Source organism: Charadrius vociferus, unplaced genomic scaffold (genome assembly GCF_000708025.1).
Source record: "Charadrius vociferus isolate BGI_N301 unplaced genomic scaffold, ASM70802v2 scaffold637, whole genome shotgun sequence".
Taxonomy (NCBI): domain Eukaryota; kingdom Metazoa; phylum Chordata; class Aves; order Charadriiformes; family Charadriidae; genus Charadrius; species Charadrius vociferus.
In genome coordinates, this window is record NW_009649197.1 from 142,659 (window position 1) to 166,506 (window position 23,848).

At 38.3% G+C, this 23,848-nt stretch overlaps 1 protein-coding gene across 1 annotated transcript in view; it reads left to right on the forward strand.

Annotated features, from left to right (window-relative positions):
* Positions 1-23,848, forward strand: part of NRG3 (neuregulin 3) — a 244,431-nt gene that overhangs the window by 126,006 nt on the left and 94,577 nt on the right. Inside the window, exon 3 of the mRNA XM_009888979.1 lies at positions 6,832-6,905. Coding sequence (XP_009887281.1) covers positions 6,832-6,905 — 74 coding nt within the window. The remainder of the gene's footprint in view (positions 1-6,831; positions 6,906-23,848) is intronic.

A 23,848-nucleotide genomic window follows, 5' to 3' on the forward strand; every position in this document is an offset into this window, starting at 1 on the left:
AAAATACAAGAGCAGTCCTTCCTAGAACAGATAATAATCAAGTGATCAGGACATTTCTGCGATATAGAAAACCTGGGCTCAAGTCTTTAATGCTTCATTTTCACACCAAAAACTGAATGTGAATCTCTTCTCAGGTGAGTGCCTGAGCAGCAAACTATTGATTTTTATGAAGGGTTCATTTTCTGCCTGGCTTTGAGCGTGGTATCCACTGAGGAAAATTCTAAATTGTGATACAGTGGTCTAATCTGTTGAATTTAGGAAGCCTGTTTTCTGCTTATAGTGTCATGCTGCACATCCTAAATGACAAGACATCCTGTCTGACCCTCACTGTTAAGATAACTTTTTTCTTCCCTTATGAATAAAATCTTCACCTAATAACAGTCACGATAATAAATATAAATTTCCATTGATTCCAGTTAAGGTCATTCTAGTTGCTAGCAGAGAAGTCTGTATTTAGCTTACCTGCAGAGCAGAGGAATTATTTTTCAATTTTTACAGCATAATTCAGGCTAGATTGTGGGACAACCCAATGGCCCATACAGTGACATAGCTTGCTACCACATATTATTGCGTAACTGGCTCTCTAAACCAGGATAAAGTGTATTGCATTCTCTGTGTGAAAATAAATACTTGATCAACATTTTTAGACCATTGGAATTTTTTTTTTTATCATGATCTCTGGTTCCTCGTTTAGAGAATAAATAAGAGATGCAGTATGTACTCTTACTGGCATCTGATAGTTCAACAGCTGTAATAGTGTCATGAGAAAATAATTTGTAACTGATCCAGTGAAATTATGAGGGGGATCATTCTAATTAATAGAGTTTTTGAGATTGTCATTCTGTAGCCTTTACAAGTGGAAGGAAACATGCATTGGTCTGGACACACTGCAAAAATTAACTTCCATTTTTCAAAGGTACTGTTAATTCCATCTTTCAAATTGGGTTACTCCTGTTCATGATGGTAGAATCAGATTATAGGTTTATATAAGTTCATCTTTTGGGCACTGCACTACTAAGACATTTCTGTTAAATGTCACAGATCACTTTTGGCCTAGGATATGCTTATTCTCCCGATGTGCAATACTACAGCTTTGTCTTCTGGTGTATTCTGTCAGTGAGGTTCCAAATCCATTTTCAGAATTTTCATTTCGGAGGAGTTCATACATCTTATGGTTGCAAAATTCTGGACTTTGTGTAGAGAATCTATTTTCTGCATGCTTCTTCACATGGTCAAAGGCAATGTGATCACCACACTTAAGAAAGAAAAAGAATTATTCCTATTTCAAATGGATAGGCAGTGTCATAGGGCAAGAGCAAAGAGATAGGAGTTCATGACATTATCATCTTTCATAGCCTCTGCAGTCTGCCGGTACCACTCTCTCCTGCCTTCTATGCATTACCATCTCTTGAGAAATAAAATATTTCAGTTTCATATGGACATGGAGCTTTATATGGAAGTATTTGGGGCAAATGTAAACTGTGATGGTAATGGCTTCTTGGCCATAAGCTTTATATGTTCTTCCCTAACTCTTCTAAGTAGTTTCTTTGTAATATCTTCCCTTTCTTCTGCTGCCTTTAGATATATTTTATTCTTCAGCTTTGCTAAATGTGCAATTTGCCTGCCCCTTGCCCCCATTCACTTTACTTTTAACTACTGTGTCCCATCTGAAATCTGGGGATTTGGAGTGCTGTGTTATTCCTACGTGTAATGCAGTCACCTGTGTGAAATCTCCCTTGGCACCCTAAGGTTTGAACACACAAGAAACAGTTCTGAGAAATGTCCACAGAAAATGTCTGTTGTCTCTTTGACTAGATTGTACATGTATTAATACTGTTAAATACTAAAAATGGGGACAAAAGGATTGAATATACACTCATACTCTGCTTACTTTTTAATACTTAAGCGCAAATATGCTTGAGTAGAAAGAAAAAAACTTTTTACCAGGAATGAGAAAAATGTTTGTGTGTGTGTTTTCACACACAGGACGTTATATGTGACTTCGTAAAGTGCAATGCACAATGCAGTTTGTACCTGGTGATCTTAAAAACCATAATCTAGAAAAAGCATGTTACCAATGAAAGATGTGAAGAACACATGATAAGATAATCTTAGCTGAATTTAGCAGATACGATTTAGGGATGTGCTGTTTGCAAGCATTTTAGCAGCTGCAGATTAGCTTTACCTGTGATTCTCTTTTCATACCATTTAATTAGAAGGATTTAAATCATTCCATTCATACATTTTTGTTGATATTTTTGATCTAGAGCCTAGACAGATACAGTTGTTTTGGTGAAAATCTGAATGTAAAATAGCGAATTCCATTTTCATATTTACTTTGCAAAGAGGCTGTAATTAACACTATTTATTAGAGCCCTTCACTGTGGTCTGCACCTAAGTGTGTGCCGAAGCCTGATCATAGAGTGCAGCGCTTCAGCACAGAAGTGATTTCTGGTGCTGGAATGGAGCTTAGACTGCCCTTCCTGTCCTTTGCTGCGGGGGTCCCACCTGCAGATCAGAGCTTTTGCTTCACTATGAGCAATATCTTATCCTGGTTTCATTTTCTTTTTTTTTTAAAGGCGTATCTAATAAACATTTGCTTGTCATATACTCAATTGATTATTTCTGAAACAGTCGGCTGCATCAAAGCATTTCTCAAGATTTCCCTGATTACTCCAGCTTTTTTAATACATCCATAAATATGAATGTGATCAGTCACACTGCATATGGCAATATTGAACGACCTCAATTGGACTTCCCTGAACTTCTGTATGTGACACAACAGTGTTGTTTTAATAGGGGTTTTTGCGGAGATGTTTTTTTTTTTTTATCTTAGAGGTGTGATGCCAATTAGCAGCATGTATGCATGTCAGGTATTGTGGGCATAATTATCGCATCTGCCCATTTAGGACGGATGGCAGATGCTTTAGCAAAGATTATAGGATGCCACAACATGATCAGCTTTTATCTTATTGTAATGTTACAACTGTCAAATGTGTATTCTACAAGACTTCGATTTCACAAGACTTAATTACAAAGGTTTAAACTTTGGCCTAATATTAGCAGAGCAGTTATTGCTATTAGTTGGTGTCTTATGGATTTGAAAAATCATTTTTTAATGAAACTAGGAGACTTAGTTTTTATCTTTGCTGAAAAAGTTTATATAATTTTTAAAAAACAAGCTATGTATAGCCATAGTAGTTGTTATCTTAGAGTAAGATTACATTACTGCATTAAAAGACTATATTTATTCTTTGATATTGCCTTCCAGAGGGACCTTGACAGACTTAAGAGGTGGGCCTGTGTGAACCTCATGAAGTTCAGCAAGGCCAAGTGCATGTGGGTTGAGGCAATCCCATGCACAAATACAGGCTGGGTGTTGAAGGGATTGAGAGCAGCCCTGCCAAGAATGACTTGGGGGTGTTGATTGATGAGAATCTCAACATGAGCAGGCAGTGTGTGCTTGCTGCTCAGAAGGCCAACTGCATCCCAGGCTGCATGAAAAGAAGTGTGGCCAGCAGGTCAAAGGAGGTGCTTCTGCCCCTCTACTCCGCTCTCGTGAGACCCCACCTGGAGTACTGGATCCAGCTCTGGAGTCCCCAACGTAAGAAGGACACGGACCTGTTGGAGCAGGTCCAGAGGAGGGCTACAAAGATGATCAGGGGGCTGGAGCACCTCTCCTATGAGGATGGGCTGAGAGAGTTGGGGCTGTTCAGCTGGGAGGAAAGAAGGCTCCAGGGAGACCTTCCAGTACCTAGAGGGCCTACAGGAAAGACAGGGAGTGTAGTGATAGGACGAGGGGTAACAGTTGTAAACTGAAAGAGGGTAGATTTAGATTAGATATTGGGAAGAAATTCTTTACTGTGAGGGTGGTGATACACTGGCACAGGTTACCCAGAGAAGCTGTGGATGTCCCATCCCTGGAGGTGTTCAAGACCAGGTTGGATGGGGCTTTGAGCAACCTGGTCTAGTGGAGGGTGTCCCTGCCCATGGCAGGGGCGTTGGAACTAGATGATCTTTGTGGTCCCTTCCAACTCTAACCATTCTATGATATATCAGCCACCTCTTTACTAAATTTGGAAAGTAACAAAAATAATTTTCTCCTGTGGCATGTTTCTTGAATTGTACAGGTAAGCGAAAATGGTACTTTAGACTCACCCAGGTCAGTCAGCCAGCTATTTCTGTATGCTCCAGTTTCACAGCGATGGAGACAAGCAGCAGTATATGTCTGATATAGTCAGGATAAAAACCATAGTTTGATATGATAGCCAGTATATTTTTAGGAGAAGAAATCCATCCCCATCATTATCTCCAGATTGCATGGCATAGCTGTGGCAGTGTGCAATTCAGTCATGTACCGGGGATGCTGAGTTTTACAAGGGAGAAGTTGTAAATCTGAGTGATTCTGTGATATATTCTGTTCCAACTCATTGCTCCTACAAAGTCAGGAAAAGAAAAACATGGAAACACATCTAACTTGTACTTGGGGTTTTACTTTACCAGTTACAGGAGTCTCCCATCAGATTGTTTTTGAGGCCATCAACTTTATCAGCATTCACCATATTTGCAACTGATAAAATGTAACCCTTGTGAACAACATTAAAAGGAAGGTGAAAATATCCACAACACTTTTTGCCATTTTTGCAAGATATAAAAAATATTGTCTTAAACCAAAAGACTGATGTTTGATTCAGACCATGACACGGTTGGTAGGATTGGAATAGAGACGCCCAAATCTACCCTAGGAGCTATAACAGGAGCAAAATTTCTCTCCTTCAGTTCTGACATGAACAATTAATTAGCTGGACCGTCTGACAGGGGAATTAATGGTGCGGACTCTGTTTCTCAACCGTGAAGTGAAGATAGTCTCAGGTTTCTGTTCTGTTATGTGAGGAATGGAGTGGTGAGGAAAGGAAGGCAGCAGAGCTTCTGGCTCAGATGTGCCCTGTTGGCTATCAGAGAGGAAGGGAAGGGGCTGCTCACGCTGGTGTGATGGTATTTGTGGCATTGCTCGGCCTGCCTCTGGCTGGTGGCCATTCACACATGCTAACGAGCCTTGGTACAGCTCTTGCAAGGGTCTCCGCTTTCTGACTCTTTCTCCTCACATGTAGCATCAAAGTGTTCAGTTGTGGAATTGGGCTATGTGATGAACAGTTCTGTGACTTGCAGACCAACAGTTTAGCACAGAGAGTTTTAAGGCTGTAATAGGGTAATGGTAACGGAGGAAGGTACAAATATATGTCAAAAAGTTAATATAAAATGATAATGCAAAGACAAGAATATCCCCAACCCATGTTGGTTGTTCTTAAGGCTTGAAAAGAGGTCTATTGCCTCTTCTCAAGACTGTGAAGAAGAGTTTCTGTTTGATATGAGGCAATTTCTGGTATTTCATAATCAGAGGCAAAAAATGCATGCAGCAGTGTCTGAGTATATGGAGACTTCTTCAGTTTTCCTCGCTAGTGGACAGTTTTAATTGAATATTCTGCATTAAAAAGAAAAAAAAAAGAGCATTTTTTTCCTTGGCTGATAACTTTTGACCCCTTCCATAGGATCTGCATTCAGTTTTTCTCAGTCAGTCATTTTAAAGATAGATGAGTACCAGTAAGAAGCTGATCTCCAAAGTAGCACTCAGTATCCTTCAAGGAGAAAGGCCAAAAGGGAGGTTTTGAAATTTTTTTTAATCTTCTTCTTACTGTAGTTTTTTACTGCTTTTTTGGGTCTGATGGCATTTCTTATAATTTACATATTTGCTCACAAATGTACTTTCTAATCCCTGAATCAAGGCTGCTGAGTTGTACTTCTCACAGAAGCATTACTTTGTTAACCTAAAAGCATTTTAAAAGGCAACTTTTAGAGGAAGCCTAAGTAGAAACATTGAGAAGGAGCAGATAACTTCTCTTCTTGACATTATCGCATAATTCAAGCTGCAGTTGTCAATCCTAATGAAGGTGATGATGCTGATTTGAGCATATTGTTTATAGGATGTGCAAGAGCTTTGGGAGATATGGAGTCCCTGCTGCTATCATTTATAATTAAAGTGTCCATCACTGTTCTCTGAAAAACTGCTCGGTGAATAAATAATTAAAAGACTGATTCTGATATACTTAGTTGAAATGAGTGAGAGAGACTTCTGCAAACAGTCCAAATGCAGTAAATGGAATTACTTCAAAGTAAGGTTTCAAGATAGATAATAGTATTAGAGTCTCAGTCAAAGCCAGTTCATGTTGGTTAAGGCAGGAGGATATTCTGATTTATCTTTATGTTGTGCTTAAAATCTAATTCCACAGACATCTAAGCCTGTTCATTTACAAACAATGCCTGACGTTGTCTATCATGCCTAAACATGTTGTCTTTTAAGCACAGTAGAAACTAGTCTTAAAATTAACGGCTAGATAAGTGTTCTCTGCTTATTCAAACAGCCAAAGATAAACAAGTTGTTAATCTGATGGTTTGTACAGTACAGAAGCTTTATAAAGCTTTGTGTTACCTAATGAGTTTATTCTATTACAAACATGTCTAATTTATCAAGGATTTTTCTTTGATTGTTTCACTGAATTGATATTTAAAAGAAGGGTTATGCTTAAATGAAGTTTCTTTTCATAGTTTCTAAAACAATCGAAAAGAGCTGGGGGGGATTTTTTCAAATATGAATGATTTTACGTGCTTCCATTGTGTTTCAGTAATAACCTTGCTTCCATAATAGTTGAAACAACTGTAAATATGCAAGTACCTCGCAGCGTTGGCAGGGAGAATTTCAGTTGATTTTGCTACCTTGAAATTAACCTTTTACTATCGCATGCGTATGTTTGTCATTTATCCCCTTTTTCTCAGGTGCAAAGAGGGCTACCAGGGAGTCCGCTGTGACCAATTTTTGCCGAAAACCGACTCAATCTTGTCAGATCCAAGTACGTCAAATGTTTTTCTTATACTTTTAATCCATGCTGGAGCCTATTCTTGCCATGCAAGATGACCCTTTGCCTATTGTCAGAAAGCATATTATGGACCACTGCAGCTGTGTGTAGAGAACAGTGTTGCTTTCGTTGGTGGGATGAAAACACATCCTCCAGTCTCTGTTCTTACAAAACATGTTCTGCTGCAGCGGGGCAGGCCATCAGAGGGCTTGATTCCTCATGAGTATGAATAATACTGTCCCTGCTTAAAGCCAAAATGTCCACGTTTCTCTACTTTTGACCCAAGAACGAAGCAAATTACATAATCTAAAAGGAAACAAAGTATAGGCTGCAAAGTGGTTCCTTGAAAAGAAAATAAATTCATATTGTCTGGAACCGCAGGGATGATAATGTCTTTGGAAATACACAATGTCACACAAAACCAATTTGTTTTTTTCACTTTTACAAGTGAAGGTGTTCAATATTTGTGGAGTAAAGGTATGCTTTCAGGTAGTCATGTGGAGACAAAGTAACTTTCTATTACACTGCTTAGTATATGCCAGAATACCATCTGCATATATGTTCTCCTACTCCACTGGTCTACTTTTTAAATTCTGTTTACTAACAAAACTATGTAAAAATATTAGCCAAGATTAATTTATTGGAAGTGAATCCATTTACTAATTAAAGTTGCTCATCTTAAATTTCTAAATGGTGACATACAACAAAGGGTCATATCCAATCTCTTGGTTTTGTTCTTATACCTGAAAACTGTAATGTATTAAGTCTTATGGTTTTGGGTGCTATTTAAAATTTGATTTGGGTTGTTTTGTTTATGTGTTTGAAGAATAATGCTTGTTCTTCTAGTCTTTTTTTTTTTTTTTTGTGCTTTCTATTTCTTTTCTTGTGCTTTTCCATGTGAAAGCTGGTTGCCAAAGACACCTGTTGTTTTGTAATTCTCTCTGTTGTACAGCTCCCATTATAGTTTGCTTTGTATTTGGTTTAGCTTTTCCTTTCGCTTGACCTTTAATGGCAAAGTGCAGAACCTATAATGAATTGACAAGTTTTACCTCTGCAAAGTTGTATGTGCACATGTAAAAAGAAGTTGCGTGTATGTCAAGGAAAAAGGTACTTTGCATCCTAAAAGTGGGGGAAAGGACAACCAATTAACAACAAGGCTGGGTGGCACCTATCTGACTTGGTTTTAAGAGGGCACTCTAGCTTTACTCTTGAGAGAGTAGAGGTGAAATTCATATAAATACAATCCAAAACCCAGAAGAGACTCCCAGATTAAGCTGTATCTAGCAGGACCAGAAGCCCTGCAGTGTTTGTATACTGCAGAGAGTATTGTTGTGGTTTCTTTGCAGCATTGTGTTGGTTGCACAGACTTGTTTCTCTTTACTTGGGAGATATTTGCTTACTCCACTTGGTTTCTGACTGCATTATTTTCATAATATTGTTCAGCCACCTGATCCTGCTCAGCAAGCTAAGGTTCTGCTGGAATGTCCTTTTTACACCTTCTGACTACAAAGGCAATTTTAGTTTATTTTATTGAGGCTTTCTTTCAAAATGATATTATTTAGGGTATATAAGAGCAGGGGACCTTGGCTTGATGGTGACATAGATCCACTGGAGACACCTATGGCCCAAGAAGGGCCCCTCTTCCAATATAAATAAAGAAGCTTAACATGAGTTAGTTACTTTCCCAATCAGTTTTGAAATTTAACTTATATTTGATTCTCATCTGTATTGAAAAGAGGTAAAGCTTCTGTTTGGGTACATTTCTGTGTGTTGGCATAGTGGGATATATCTCCGTGTATGTACATGCGTATGCAGTAGTTGTGAGCATGCCTGGCCTGAAAGGGGCATATTGGAAACTTGCTGTTGCAGCTGGACAGTGACAACATGAACATTTTGCTCGGGAGTTAAATCAGTAATGCATTTATCTTCCTTCTGGAGAGGAAAAAATGAATATCACACTGATAATTAGCACTCAGTAGCAGTTGCTATTTGCTTAACCTGAGGAGTGTAAAAAGTATTTGACGCATTAGTCAAGCACAATGCGATCATCTCCAAAGGCTCTGGTGTTGCTTTGCAAAAACTTCGTTTTGTGATGGAATGTGTGTTTGGATTAGGAAGAGAACTGCTGAAGGACACTAAAGAGTTATTTTGGAGGTGGCTTCAGAAAGAAGCAATTTTTTTAAATGCACGGCTTACTTTCCAAATGTTGAACGCTCAGATGAGTGCTCTTGTGTCCGGACTGCACGTGGCCAACACTGGCTGGTGTCAGCCAAGCTCTAGAAACAAGTCCAGCTCATTTGCGTTTTGTGGGATTGCTTAGGGTTCTCGGTAGTAAATGTGTTCAGAACTGCTAATGAAGTATCTGATAACAATATTTAACTTATTTTCATGCATGAAATACTGAAGCAATATGTTTTTAATCTTACCTTGCCTGTCTTAGAGCAGGTTACATTTTCAGAACATTCACTTTTCATTAAATGGGAAGTGAATCTGGACCACAGTCACTTGGAAAATAGCAACATCATCGTCTTAAAATTGTTATTTATTTACATGTGCAAGTTTGGGGTTTTTCTTGTTTTTTGTTTGTTTGTTTTAATAACCCTCTAAAACAAATTAAGCTTGTTTAGCATGGCTATTATCTGAGGTTGCATAATGACAAATACTGTGATATGACTCTGCAATATTTTTAACAGTATCAGGCCAAACCCTTACTTCTTACCACACTTTAGGTGTGTGTTAGGCAGGTCTTGACTTTACATCACAGATATGAATACAAATTAGGTAATACTTAATACAGATTAAGGCATGCTAAATCATGCGTGTGTAGTTTAATTAAACTAATCAATTAAGATATTTAAGATTCTCTCTTCGGCAAACATCTTGAAACTACCTGATGGTGTTTCAGAGTTCCTGAATTGGCATCCATGGCTTCTTGCAGTCAGATCTGCCACCTGCTAACTTCCTTCAGCTCAAAGTTAGGATCAAATTCATAAGAAAACAGATGTAGGACACATAGAGCAATGTCAAAACACCCCAAACACAGGCCCTTCTACTGGACCTTCATGCGTCATAGATATTAGCAGCTTCCACTTCCCTTAATTTCTCCATTCTTACCCAGGTTTTCTGGCTGTAAGTGGTGAAAGATGTTTTAAAACAAAATAAAACAAAACCCAAACCAAAACAAAAACCCCAACCCAAATACAAGTAGTTTGAGTAGTAGTTTGTTAATTTTGGAGTATGGGAGAAACCTGCCTAAACCATGGGAGACTCAAGGAACCTAATCTAAAATTAATAACGTCACCAATAAGGGAAAAGGCCGCGTGGTCCATAACAATGCAACTCATGCTCATGGTCACTATCAAGAGGAGGGAATCTGTCAGCCCTGCTAATACTGGGCAGGACAAGTCCCTGAACTCTCTCTCAGTCATCTCCTCCTTCATCTATGGAGGAAGTACTAATGGAACAAAGAGAAAAGAAATAGCAGTTGCATGCTGGAAGGAAAGGATAGGAGTATACCTGAAACATTGCTTCAGCTTTCTCCATCTGGGCTAACTTCTCTATAAATACAGTTTCTGGCAATGGTAGAGCACTTACATTTTCAACATTATAAATACAACTTTAATATAACTTCATGTACAAGTAATTTTTCAGGCATGTGCAGTCCATTGTGTATCTATAAGATTGGGAACTTGTATACAACATAAATTGTACAAATGTACTCATGTACTATCCTTTATAGTGTTCTGGAGTAGACCTGCCTGGCCCAACAAGTCTTGAAAGGTAAGTTGTATGTAGGCTGTGGATATTTCTTGAGAACATTTTTTATACTGAGGCAAAGTATAATCTTTAAAGCTTTTACTGTTCTGTGTGGTTATTCTAAAGCAGTGAACAAGGCATTGAGAATGGGTTTGTCACATTACCCCTTTTCTACCAAATTGTTGAACTCTATCTTCACCTATTTTGTTCTTAACTTGGCATTGAAAGCTACTTTCCTATACAAAAAGTGTATTTCAGTTTTATAATGTGCAGTATTAATTTTTTATTTGTCGTATTAACATTCAAGGTGTCCCAGTAGACCTCAGAAGATCAAGTGAATAGGAACTCCCTATCAAATATCAGAAATGTTGTCCGATCCTTTTTCAAAATAAATGCATTATTTTCTAAAAGAAGAAAAATAGGTTAGAAAGCTTATAGGTCATTAGGCCATGCTCCCGCTGTTGCAGTCAACCCCATCACGTAATTCCTTCTGTAAGCGGATCATACTTCATTTCTAAACCACTTAAAATCAGCATGAACCAGCCACTGGAGGCAGGTTTTGTTTATCATCCCTGCTCTGAGGGTTTCAAGACACTGCAGCTTCCACACCAAATTTAGGCACAGCCCAAATTTGTCAATTGTGTTCCTTATTAAAATGCAAACTTTGTTTCTACAGTGATATTTTAGCTATCGGTTTCCACCATGTTTCACTTTGGGTCTATTAAACTGGCTTTTTGAAATGTCAGAAGTCCTGTTCCTGTAGAGCTAGCTATGGCCTCTGGTCTTACAATCCTTTAACCTGTGACAGCATGGCACACATAATGCTTCTTTTTGAATCTCATCAAAGAGAAACCTACAAGTGTCATGTCTGGAATCTCAGTTGCTCATTCATTCTTAGATTACCTCTTCATGCAGCAAAGGATCAAAACCCCTCTCCTGGAAGACTGGGACTTTAAATAAGTAAAAAAACTCCAAATAGTTTTAAAAAGGAAAAAAAACTGTTTTAGCAGAAATTTATTCGAAGCCTAAAGACCCACACTCACTTCCAAATAAAAGCCCCCAAGAAACCCAAACAAAAATCTTGGGCTTTTTGCCTTTTTTTATTATTATTTTTATTACCTCTTTTTTTCACTTCTCCCTCCGCTATTCAGTTTTGTACTTGTAAGATCATAGGATAATTTAGCTTGAAAGAGAAGTCTGGACTTCTCTGGAGAACTCGGGAGGTTCAGCTTTAAGCAGAGCAGGCTTTGAAGTTTCTGCTAACTGCACTAGGCATCATGAAGGTAGTCTGTAAAGGGACTATTATTACATAAAGGAAAAAGCACATCACAGTGGTGAAATATTTATAGAATATTTTTTCAAATAAGTTGAATAAATAAAGTAAGTGAAACTTCTGACTCTCTTACTGAAGGCTTGATTTTCTAGAACCTGAGTAATTTTTTTGTCAACTTTATTTAACCATTCTGAATTTGTCAACATTCCTCTTGCATTATGTTTTTCCTTCTTTTTTGATTTCTAGAAGGCATAGGAGAAAATAAGGTTTTGCTATTGGAAAGACTTTGAAGGTTAGATGTAGGTAGGGGCAGTTATGAGTGGAAGAGAATGGAGGGAAAATAGGAGGACTGACTAGCCAGAGGTGGATAGCTGAGTTTTGTGGAGGCCGAGTCCTTCTACAAGAGATTTAACATGGGGCTTGTTTAATCCCAGATACACCTTTTGAAAAACTGGACCTAAATCTGAATTTTGTGGCTTAACTTTGTCTCAAAAAGAAAACTTTTTAAGCCCTTCTGCAGTAATGATGTCATCTGTTTTAGACTGTTTTGTATTCAAAGAAAGCGTATGGAGGGAACGGCTGCAGACCGAGTTTCTTTTGTAGTAATTGTCATTTTATGCTGTCTTATCAATCTAATTGCAAAGAAGAGTGCCACATCAACGGTGTGTTCACAGAATATAATTTATTAATGTTGCTTTAGGACACTAAGGTTTTACAAAAATGAAACAATCAGAAGGTGATACTTCATTGCCTTGTAAAATTAGATTTTAAGAGCTATGCAGTGACAGCGGTCAAGTGAAGTCCCTGAATACGACAAGTCAGTATACAATCTGTTAGCATCCATCAAGTGAGTATGACGTTTCTGTTAACTACTGTTTCTTTATAAGGATATATAAACAGAGTTCCTCCAGTTGAAATGCATCACAAATCAACCTAGATTAGTGTTGATGCATTAAAGATTGAACAGAAGGAAGGAAGGAACTGCCTTAATAGGAATAGTAATAAAGGAGAAAAGCAGCACAGTTACTTCAGAAGTTTTAATGAATTTATCTATATACGAGAAAAGATGCATCACGTGAGAGACAGACCGGGGAATATGAAACCTCAGTGAGGTTAAATAAGAACGAAAATATACCCTTGGGGGAATGAGGGACATGTTTTCCCTCCTCTTTGATCAAGTGTGGGTAGAGACCTCAGGATACAGACTGTAAAAGATGATGTGTTTTCAAATTTGAGTTGTGCTGAAGCTATAAAATTTTATTTCATGTGAACAGTATGAATCTTCTTGATTTGTTGTGTGGCTTTTTTTCTTTAAAATAGGAACTTGTGCTTTATTCTGTAGAACTGCAACCAAATGCTCAAAACCAGAAGTGCAACATTAACAAAGCTTTAGTTAAAATAGTTTGCCATTGATAAGTGGAAGGGTGAATGCGTTCGTTGTCAGAATGTATTGAAAAGTTAAAGCCCAAGAGAGAGTAATTGAAATCACAACTTTGCTACTAATGCAGCGAGCAAAGAAAATCACACTCAAAATTACTGTCAGTTTTGATAATTGTTTCTTACAATCTTAAAAACAAAATCTAAATGTATAGGAAACAACTGGAAGTAATATTCTATAGGTTAGCTAACAGTGACTTGTACTGAATGTGCAGTATAGATGTTATTCAGGGATTTTTATAATTTTTCTTCTGTCAGTAAAGCAGAATAGATTTTAAAAATCACAAGAGTATTGGTGATCTTCATGTTTCTAATGGGGGGGGGGGGGGAATATTTTAAATTAATTCTAGGATTCTAAGTTTGTGTAACAACAACAAAATCCACTAGTGCGAGAGCTGTTTTCAAACAGCATTCAGTCGAATTGCTTTCATTACTTTTGTGTGCAATAACAGAGCTGCTTTTTTTCCCCCTGCCTTCATTGAATTCCTAGTCCTTTTAGAAAAACAACCAGCAATAAGTTTGCACAACACGCCCACCTCCCCCCTCCACTTACCTCCCAGGTTTCTTTCTGGAAAGATTGAAGGGGATTTACAATTGATTTCCATTTCACATTCCAGTTTTAAATGAATTGTCAGCCTTTACCAAATTCGTATCTGTCTATATTTAGTATTAGCTAAAATAACATTTAAAAAAGAAGTCACACAGGTTTATATGGAAAAGTAGAAAAATTCAGTCTGAATTTTACCAAAAGCCTTTTACTAGTTTTAACAGAACATTCTTTCTTTATTCTTCTCTGTTAATCCATTCTTCTGGAAGAGAAGAATGTATTGGCATCTGTTTAGTCAACATTGTTTTATTTTCAGAACTTTTCACTTAAAGTTTTGAAGTATGGCTCATTCTGGCATGACTTTTACGCCATAAGTGGTCTTTTGTAATTCAGCTTGTGAAGAGTGCATCTCTGTAGAAATTTGTGGAGAGAAGCTGGAATCAGGTAGATGCAATGTCTTTGACAGCAGGGAAAACAACCCCTAACAAACATCAAAACCACTTGTTTTCTTCTCCTTCTTTAAAAACTCCTGTATGTGGAAGGATAATAACAAAATTGAAAATTCCTTTTATTTCATCTCAGTATAAATCTCCAGGAAGACAGAAAATGGAGATATCTAGCAATGCAAATCCCAGTCAACAGAAAGTTTTAATCAGCGTGTCTCCCTGTAAGCCATAGACGCTAGAAATCAAGAAAAAAATTACAGCCACCCCATGCAGAGGAGTTTGAAGCCTGCCTTTCCAAACTACCATTCATCTGGGAAATTCAGGACTTACATCTAGTTAAAGAATTTCTAGGTCTTTGTGTAGTAATTTTTGCACGTGTATTTTAAGGAAATTTACCATATGATAGCAGAAACACTTGACTACGGCATGTTACACAACAGCCACAGCAGATGCCCATAAGTAGAGGTTAAAATCTTATGTAAGGGATGGAGCTGTGAATCGTGCTCTCCCGCGGGCGAGCCCGTGCTGCCACGAGCGCCGCGTTAGTCTCGGTGCCTGAATGAGAGGCGGTGCAGCACTTTGGCAAAACAAGCACCTTCTGAAGGGATGAGCCTCTGAAACATCAGCTTCTATTCGCTCCTCTTACAAACATGTTCTGATTTCCTAAATCTGCTGTTGGCCATCCCGTGTCTGGAAAACCGTAAGTATAAATATAGCTTGAAGTGTATGGTCTATGACACTCTGGAAGTATCTAACTTAGGCTGTTGGTCTGAGTAACTAACCTCTCTGATTTGCATATTCTTCATACTGACGATATGTTACCGTTGGTGTCAGTCTCCCACAGTCTTTCAGAAGGTCTTCTCTGATTTTGCCTGGATGGACAAGGTGCAATCAATCATTTAGCTTGTCAGATCACATTTGCAGTCCTTCTGAGAGAAAAATTCAGCAGTGCAGCAACCATGGTTCTTCATGCTCAAGGAGAAAAGTGTAAGCGAAGATGGGTCATCATGAGATGACATGTAGGAAAATTGCACACAACATGACAGTGATTTAGCTGAAAAGCATTTGTTTCGTCAGGTCCTGTCTTTGTAAATCAGCTAGTCAGTTGTCCAAAGAACATTTCACTTTAGCAATACCATTTCACTTTATCTCAGTGATTTGGTCACGCTTTTGATATTAAATGCCTCAGGATTGGTTGAGATGGTATGGTATAGGTTTCATAAACATGTCATAGCCTGTTGCAGGAGCTAGTAAGAACATGGCGAAAAGAGATGGATTTCCCTTGTTGGCAACTAATCTTACACCTTTGACTGTAACTGTCTATTAAATCTAAGTCTGAACTGGGTGTTTTGCTGCCTTCTATGAGTGGCTCTGTGTTAAAATGATTCTAGTAAAAAATTCAGCAGTGAGTGTACAGATAAATCACAAAGTTGTGGGGCACCTGATATTCTGATGTGTCCTTTCCGCAGTACAGTTATGTGACTGTAAGTAGTAAACAGCAGGAATATAAATTATGCACTGATATTTACAGGCACAAAGCTCGAGATCAGTCCAACACACCATCTTGAGAGTAAAAACAAAAAAAAAAAAGGGGGCTCATACATGAGAGCTACAGTTTCATCTGAGAGGACTTCTGAGTGTCCTGATCATCTTTCCAAAATTAATACTTTGTAAGAGCGTCTGTGCTCTTAGCTCATCTTCACTCTTTACATTAAGTCCATACTCCACTACAAGGATGCTTATTAAGGCAATTATTGCTGTTAGACTTTTCACTTCACATGGAGCTTGTGCCAGTGTTGATTCAGCTCATTTGAACAATCTCTGCTTATTAAGAAAAACCTGGAATAAGTGTATCATTCAATATTAATGTAGTAAGTGCTCTGGGTTGTTGTGAAGGCCAGATGCTTTGGGGGTAATGGGTGTATATGCATATCTTCTTAGGATAATGGCAATCTTACTGAAAACATGAAGGGTCAGCATTACTATAAGTTTGATTACCGCATCAAGGTAATTCTTTTCTTCTAAGAAGAAAGGTAGTACTGAGACTCCTGAAGGCATTTTCAGGCCTTCCAGAACAATCGTATTTGGCAACAGGGAACAGCTATTTCTGGTTAAAATTTTACTGTGTAAACCCAGCAATTTATGAAACTATTATTCCCTGCATCAAAGAGATCAAATGGTAAAATCTTGGTCTCACTGAAACTGGTAAATGTTTTATTAATAAATCCTTCGTGGTTACTTTGTCCTGTTGTGACTTTTATTCCATGCATGACTACTATTTTGCTAGAGATTTTTGTATTGACCATTGGAGTGTTGACATTGCCAGTTGTGAGGATATGTATTCATTTTCTCCAGTGATAAATTTGATCATGGAAATGGTTTCTTAAGAGACAAACCAGATCAGTGTTGTCCCAGGAGCAAACCGAAGAACAGATTGTAACAGGCAGTTCTTGATGAGATTGTTTACATTGGGAGGACTTGATTCACTTCCAGCCTTTCCAGAGAGCACCCTGCTCCCAGGGCTCCTGGCTGTTTGCTCTCGCTGCAAGTACCAGCTTGCTGGAGAGAAAACGTCCAACTGTTTGCTGCCATCATCAGTCGCAAGTTAAGAAGAGGCCTGGGAAACAGAAAGTTTCTCTTGTTACTTCTGTACACAGCCTGAGAAACAGGTTTGTCAATCTACCTCTGAATGGTCGTATGAAGAAAACAGTACTGAACTGCTGAACAACTGAATGTAATAGCCAACCTCTGCCTGCCATTGCCCATCTGATTTTTGCAAGTAGTTCTGCCCTTTGATCTTGTTTCCAGCTTCCCCAACTGTTTTAGCATCTCAGCTGAGTTATCAACATCAAAAGGAAGAGATTTGAGTGTACTACATATTCTGCTGTTTAAGATACCAGTTCTTGCATTCCTGGCCCACTTGCCTTAATTTCCTACTCTCCAGATTCTTCTTTTTTCTTTCTCTTACCTTCTATTCCAACATATGTACTTTATTTCCTTCCCCATTTGAGGGGCTTTTCCCTTCTGGTATCTGAATTACGCTTCTGTTAGTGACTCTTCATTCTCTCCTAACCACTGCTACTGCTCGATATTTGCCATGTGATTTTGCTGTGATTTCTTCCCACGCTGCCACTGCATGTGGCCTTCAGTCCCTCTTTGAAACCAAGGCCTGATTCCTTTCTTTGCCTGACCTGTTTCCCATCTTCCAGGTGAATACCTAGATCACAAACTGCTTTTTATATGCTGTCTGGTCTGTCTCATCTAAGCTTCCCTTTCTTCTTTATATTTCATTTTTAATTTTGCCACATAATGGGATAAAAAATACAATTTGCAGTTTAATTTTGTGTCCAAAATGTTCTTTACATGTTTACAGTGAACAGATGTCCACGTTCCACTTTGTTTCCAAAGAAGTTGGCTCCAATTATCTCTGAAGATACAGAAAGAGGTTAATACCTGATGCTTACCAGGAGAAAATATCCACTGTGTGGGCTGTTTGTGAAAGGCAGTGTCTAAATTTAACCTGTTTTGTTGTGTTTGGTTTTTTTTTTTAATAAAACTGACTTTTTCTTGAAAAAAGGTTGCATTTTCAGCACCAAAGCTTTTTATGTACCTCGACAGTACTTTTATCGGGAAAGCTTTTTCAGGCTCAGAAGAAAACAGTTCTGATCTGATACAGGAAAAGAAGCCCCAAGTTAGCAGCGAACAGAATATTTGTCCATAACGGGTGAAATGCAGGTTCAGGTCCTTGTTCTGCTTGACCTGGTTTTCCTTTCTTCCAGATGAATGCTTAGATCATACTGCAGAAAAAAGAGTGGGTCGGTGTCTTTTCTTGCTTTTTTTCCGGGAGAGAAGCACTAAGCTCTCCCTGCTGTTTCCCAGCTAGCTCTAGCGATGAACTGGTAGACTTGAAATCTCTGCTATAGGAAAATGTGTATTTTTACAGTATTGCCCTACCCTAGAGAGAGCACAAGACAATATTTTGCCTTAATGGTCATCTGTATTATAGAATGTGCACGACTTTACAGAATGTATGATGCTGACTTAGGTCTTGATCCTGTAAAAAACTATACTGATGCATATTGTTTCTCAGGAGAACTGCTGATATAAAAGACACTTAGCACATTTGAGGTATCCAACTGAATTATTTGCATTCATATGTGGTTTACCTCACAAATTTCTAGTTTTCTTGATGGTGAGATGATCTGCCATATTTTAATTCTTTGGATTTTATGAGTCCTTCTGAAAAGACTTTTTCTGTGAAGCTGAGCAGCTCTAACGTAGGAGCTTGGCTCCTGCTGGTGGAGGAGCTCCCCCGAACGGCTCCGTCTGCAGCTGACGGACAATTTGGTACACTGATGGGGAGAAAGTGTTATTTTGAAGGAGCTTGTTGGTCTGTGGAGATTAACAGTTGTAATTATAAATATGCATATATATCTTAATATATAAAAACAAGACGTAATTTTTTTCTGTGATGGCTTTAAGTATTCCAAAGTTTCGGTCTCATATTAATGCCATATTAATTTGCTGTCTTTATCAGTCTCCAAGTTTTAAGCAACCCTTTTTGTTAGGTTTTGTTCAGCATTCAGTAAATATTCATAGGCTTAAATGATTTAAAAGCCTTAAAATGCTATCTTCACACTTTGAGAGAAAGGGTGACTTGTTTCAAAAGAAAGTTGTGAGACTTGGTGAGCCATATGTGTAGTTGTCTGAACAACTCCAAGTAAAAACACTACTTACCAATGGCTACTACGATTTTCAGAAAATTATTCATTTTCTGGACATTGGAAATATGGTGACTAAAGAGATAAGTCAGATAAACTGATTCAATCTTGTATGATAGTAGTGAATGTCTTAATCCACTGGAAAATGGGAATATTTGGCTATCTATGTATTTAAGGCAAAGCCAGTCAATATAAATTCATAATTTCTTTTGGGAGCTAGAACAGACTATTAGAATAATCCAGAATTTTGCATATTGCAGATTAAAGATCATGTCCAGTTCTCTAATACTGTTATAAATTTTGCTCCAAAATTTAAAAACAGATGGCAGGGTAAATTAGCTTTTAGTTTAGGTTATGTCTCTGTAACAAGTTACTGCAAGTTATGGTGTAGATTTACAGTGGAATTAGCTATTCCATGATAACTACCTGCTTGTGGGATAAAAGCAAGCTGGTGCCCTGCAGTTGCATTGAGGCAAGTCTCCCAGCATGACTTTCTAACATGGCTACACTCAGTAACATGTTTGGTTTGGCAAATTACGAAGTTTATAGAGTTTTTGATGGAAGGAATTAACTGAAGCTACTGTGAGTCAGGTACTACATGGAGCAAGGGCAGCTGGCTGAATGGGCTCCATGAGATGACTCTCTGCCCCTACAGCTCTTTACATGATAGTAGTAGGTTTTTCAACCAAGATTTTACTTTCTGTGTGCCTGCTGCTGTTACTGTGTGTACATAATTGACCTGCTTTGGCAGATTAGTGCAGTCTTGTTTGTCTGAAGTAAGATGGATAGAAGCTTATCATGTAGGAGCATCCAAGAGAGTAGTGGTTATTTTAAAAGCAAGAATGTAAATCCCTGCACGCTAAGAGAGGCTGAGGCATATTTTTTAAAATAAAAACCTGTTCCTTAATATGCATCAAACATGTAGGGTGATTCCTGTTGTCAGAGAACCATCAAATAATATAAGATAAAGTCTATCCTTGCCTATCTCCAATATACTCTCCAGTCTGGATGTAGCAGTGCCAAACTGACTTTTGCATGTGGCCAAGCACATGCGCTAAAACTTCATACTACAAACCATGCCAGCTCTTCTGAGGTGTCCTGTTAGATTCTGGTTGCTCAGTTTGTTCTCTGTTCAAACTAAACAGTGAACTGACCGTTTATTAAATAGACAACAGGGGCAATGTGTCAGGCAGCAAGCTGGTAAATGGACAAAGGCAAGTATTTTCTTGCAGACCATAATTTTTTGACATGGTACATGTTTCCACTGAGGGAAAATAAGGGAAATTGATTGATCAGACCTAGTATCAATCTCATCAGTTTTTATTTTCTTGGAGCTGTTGACTTTGCAGTCATCCGTAATTCTAATTTCAATTCATGCCGAGTTGAGCATAGCAGGGTTTTTGTACACTAATAGAGTTATAAACTGGACATTTGTTTTCAGAATTTATTCCTGAAAGACAAAAGAAAATGCCATGGGGAAAAAAAGCAAAACCATTAGCTGACAATATCTGTCACAGTGTCTCCTGCAAGCAGGAGAATTTTCAGAATTTGGACTCAATTATGTATAAGCCAATATTTGCTATCCAATTTGGTTTTGTAGAAAACTTTTTTCCTGCTCTTTACTTGAAAAGTAGTATGGCGTATTCACAGCATTGTATAGGTGCCACTTCTGTGACTAAGGGACAATGCTACTACATGGGTTTGTAAGCAGAAAAATAGTAAGTTGAGCCTGGTTGGGTAGTGATCAGGACGCTTTCTTAAGGTGTCAACAGCTGTAATAGTTGTTGCTAGATATAGAAATGCATCTGCCTGGGGAGATAATGACCCATTTCAGCTGGTTCTTGTTCTATAAGCTCCCTGTGCCTTTGAAGGTACATACAGAATAACCCATTTCTCCCTCCAGGACTGCTCCTTTCCTCAACCCTGCATTGGTCAGAAACTGTACCAGAAGATGTCGTGAAAGCAGCATAGGCTTTACGTGGTTTTTTATACCACACTGCAAACGTCTGAATTAAGATAACCTTCAGTTCCTGCCGCAGTTAATGCAAGAGATGTACTCTCCTGCTCCGCCAGAGGCTAATTAGAATATGGCAAATTAGGCAAAAGCCAAATTTAGGTGTCATAGGGTGCTATGTAGAGGATATTAACTCTTCTGACTGTTTAGGAAGCTTCAATAAGAAAATCTGAGGAAGACTCAAAGTTGTAGCTGCTCTGTGTCTGGCTTATTCTTAATCGACAGAAATTATTCAGTATCTGCTAAGGCAGATCTGCACTGAGAGCAGGGACGTTGACCCTGCTGGGTCAGCAAAACATCTCAGATCCAGAGATGTTTAGCTGAACTCTGAGCTGGCAGCATCCTGAAGCTGACTGCCAGAATTCAGCACAAATAAAGATGAAAATATCTTTCTTTTTTCTTTCTTTTTTTTTTTTTTTTTTTTGTCCCATGTTAACAAAGTTACCATAAGAGGAAACTGAGAAAGAAAGCCCGGGGCGGGGGGGGGAGAAAAGAAAGAAAAGAAAAGTGTGTGTATATATAGTCTTGAGGTAGGTTGAACTAGACCTTGCTTAGCTTTTAGTTTAGGATACTGTAGGTATATCTCAACTGTGAATGGAATAATGCAGCATAAGCAACCTGTCTCTTGGGTCAATACTACTCAGTACTTATGAAATTAAAGGCTTTTCCTAAAACTTGGCAGGGTGTTAATAGTTAACCTTTCTCATTCTTGTGTTGCACATAATATCCAGATCTGTCTTCAGTACCCTGCACGGGACTGTCAAGATAGACAATGTGGATGACATTAAAAAAAAAATAAAAAATCCAATGAGTGGTGGTTTGAGGGGGGTGGGGGTGTGTTAAGTGTACTGTAGAATCGGTTTTTGCCCAAGCAGAGAGACTTACTGAAATGAATTCCAAATGAGCCTTTGCTTGCCCAGACTAAGGCCTGGAAAGTCTGCTGTGTATTTTTACTTCCCAGCTGAGTTTGTCCTGAAAATGAAAATTGCTTAAGCTTAAAATGAGAATGAGACTTACTAAAATGAGAATGAGACTTACTTAAGCCTTAAAATGAGAATTACTCAAGTTTAGAGTGGTCAACAGGTAGAAAAAGTGGATTGATCTTCCCTGCCTTCTAGTCCCGACCCTAGATCAAGTGATTTGGAACAACTGGGCTCTAAAGTTTTTCCCATCTTGATCTATCATATATAAATGTTCCTCCTAACATCTAGTATGTATGTGCTGACATAAAACAAAATTTTCAGTAGTTAAGAGCTCATCCTTATAATGTGCATTACTTTTGGCAACGCTGTCTTTCATCAGCTGTCAAGTTGCTTGTTAGAGCTGCAATCCTTAGAATTACTCCATTAGAATTACTCCAAGGATTCTCTAGTTTGATTATTCTGAATATCATTTGCACATTTTTCACTGGAAAAATTTGTATGTTTTGCTGCTTAACGAAAATGGATTGGCTTGGGGGAGGGGGTTGGGGAGAATCTACATTGTATAACTTGGAATCTTTTGCTTAACATCTAGATGTGCTGAAAAACATTTAAAGTTGATTGCCAAAAAAGAATTTGAAAAAGCTTGTAATAAGGGATAGGAAGTGCCCATTGAAAATTTATGGTACATGCGTTCCGTCCTGTCTGCTATGGACTTTTGCTTTTCTTTGTAGTCATTTTCTCATTACAATACAATACTCTCCTTAACCCAAAATTTTGGAAGAAAAATCTGAAAGTACTTCACACCTATAATATCCTTCACTGCCTACAGATATTAAAGCTGACAAGTAGTTTGGTGAGCGGGATGGCAGATGGTCTGTGTCTGAGCGGAAGAAAGAGCAGCAGCAAAGGAAGTAATATTGCCACGAGTGATAGTAAGTTTAAAAAGCAGTAAATGTAGCTATGTGCTAGGCGTTAGCTAAGAGACTCTTCAAGAGGAGGGAGTTTGGAAAAATATGAGATCAGGGAAGGAATTCATGGTTAGTGCCTAAGCACATCCGTTTTTATTCTCTATGCAAAATGCCTTACCATCCCTTACTCCTTACCATATACATGGTAGGAGTAGGTAAATATTTAAATAGTAGGTGGTTGGCTCAAAAAAAGACAAAACCAAATCAGGGGACTACAAGATAAACACTACATTTTAAGATGAGTTTTATGGGGGTTTAATTGTGTAAGACAATGGAGCAGTAGGGGTGGAAGGCCAGGAGGAGCAGATGAAAAGTCGTTCTCAAGGTGATGGATGTGAACAAACTTGAACTTCAGGTCTGCAGAGCCCTGACTGCTAATGCTGCCTTGGGCTCACTGTTGGGATCTGGCTCCAGGCTCAGGCAGATTGCTGAAGAGGGACTTTGGGATGTTCTGAAAGATTTCTCAGTGTCTTGAATTGCTGGCCGTAAAAAGCTACAAGACAAAGGAAAATTAGAATAGACCAGCTGCTTTGATCAAGGAATGCTACTCCCTAGGTTTTGACTATAGGGTGCCCCGATTTACATCTGCTCATCCCTGGTGCACATTAAACTCAAAATGCCATTTTCCCCCAGAGTTGTTAATGAGAACTGTGTTCAGACACCTTTGACTTTTGGTGCAGCTTTACAATCAGAAATTCAATTCAGAGCTGTTCTCTATATCATTGTTTTTATTTCAGTGGTTTTGATTGATATGGACTGAAAAGAGAACAGCGTAAAGTTGTCAAGTTTGGATTGGGATGCTGTGGTTCTTTATTTTGGTCTCTTTTGTTCATGGAAAAGGCATACACAGAA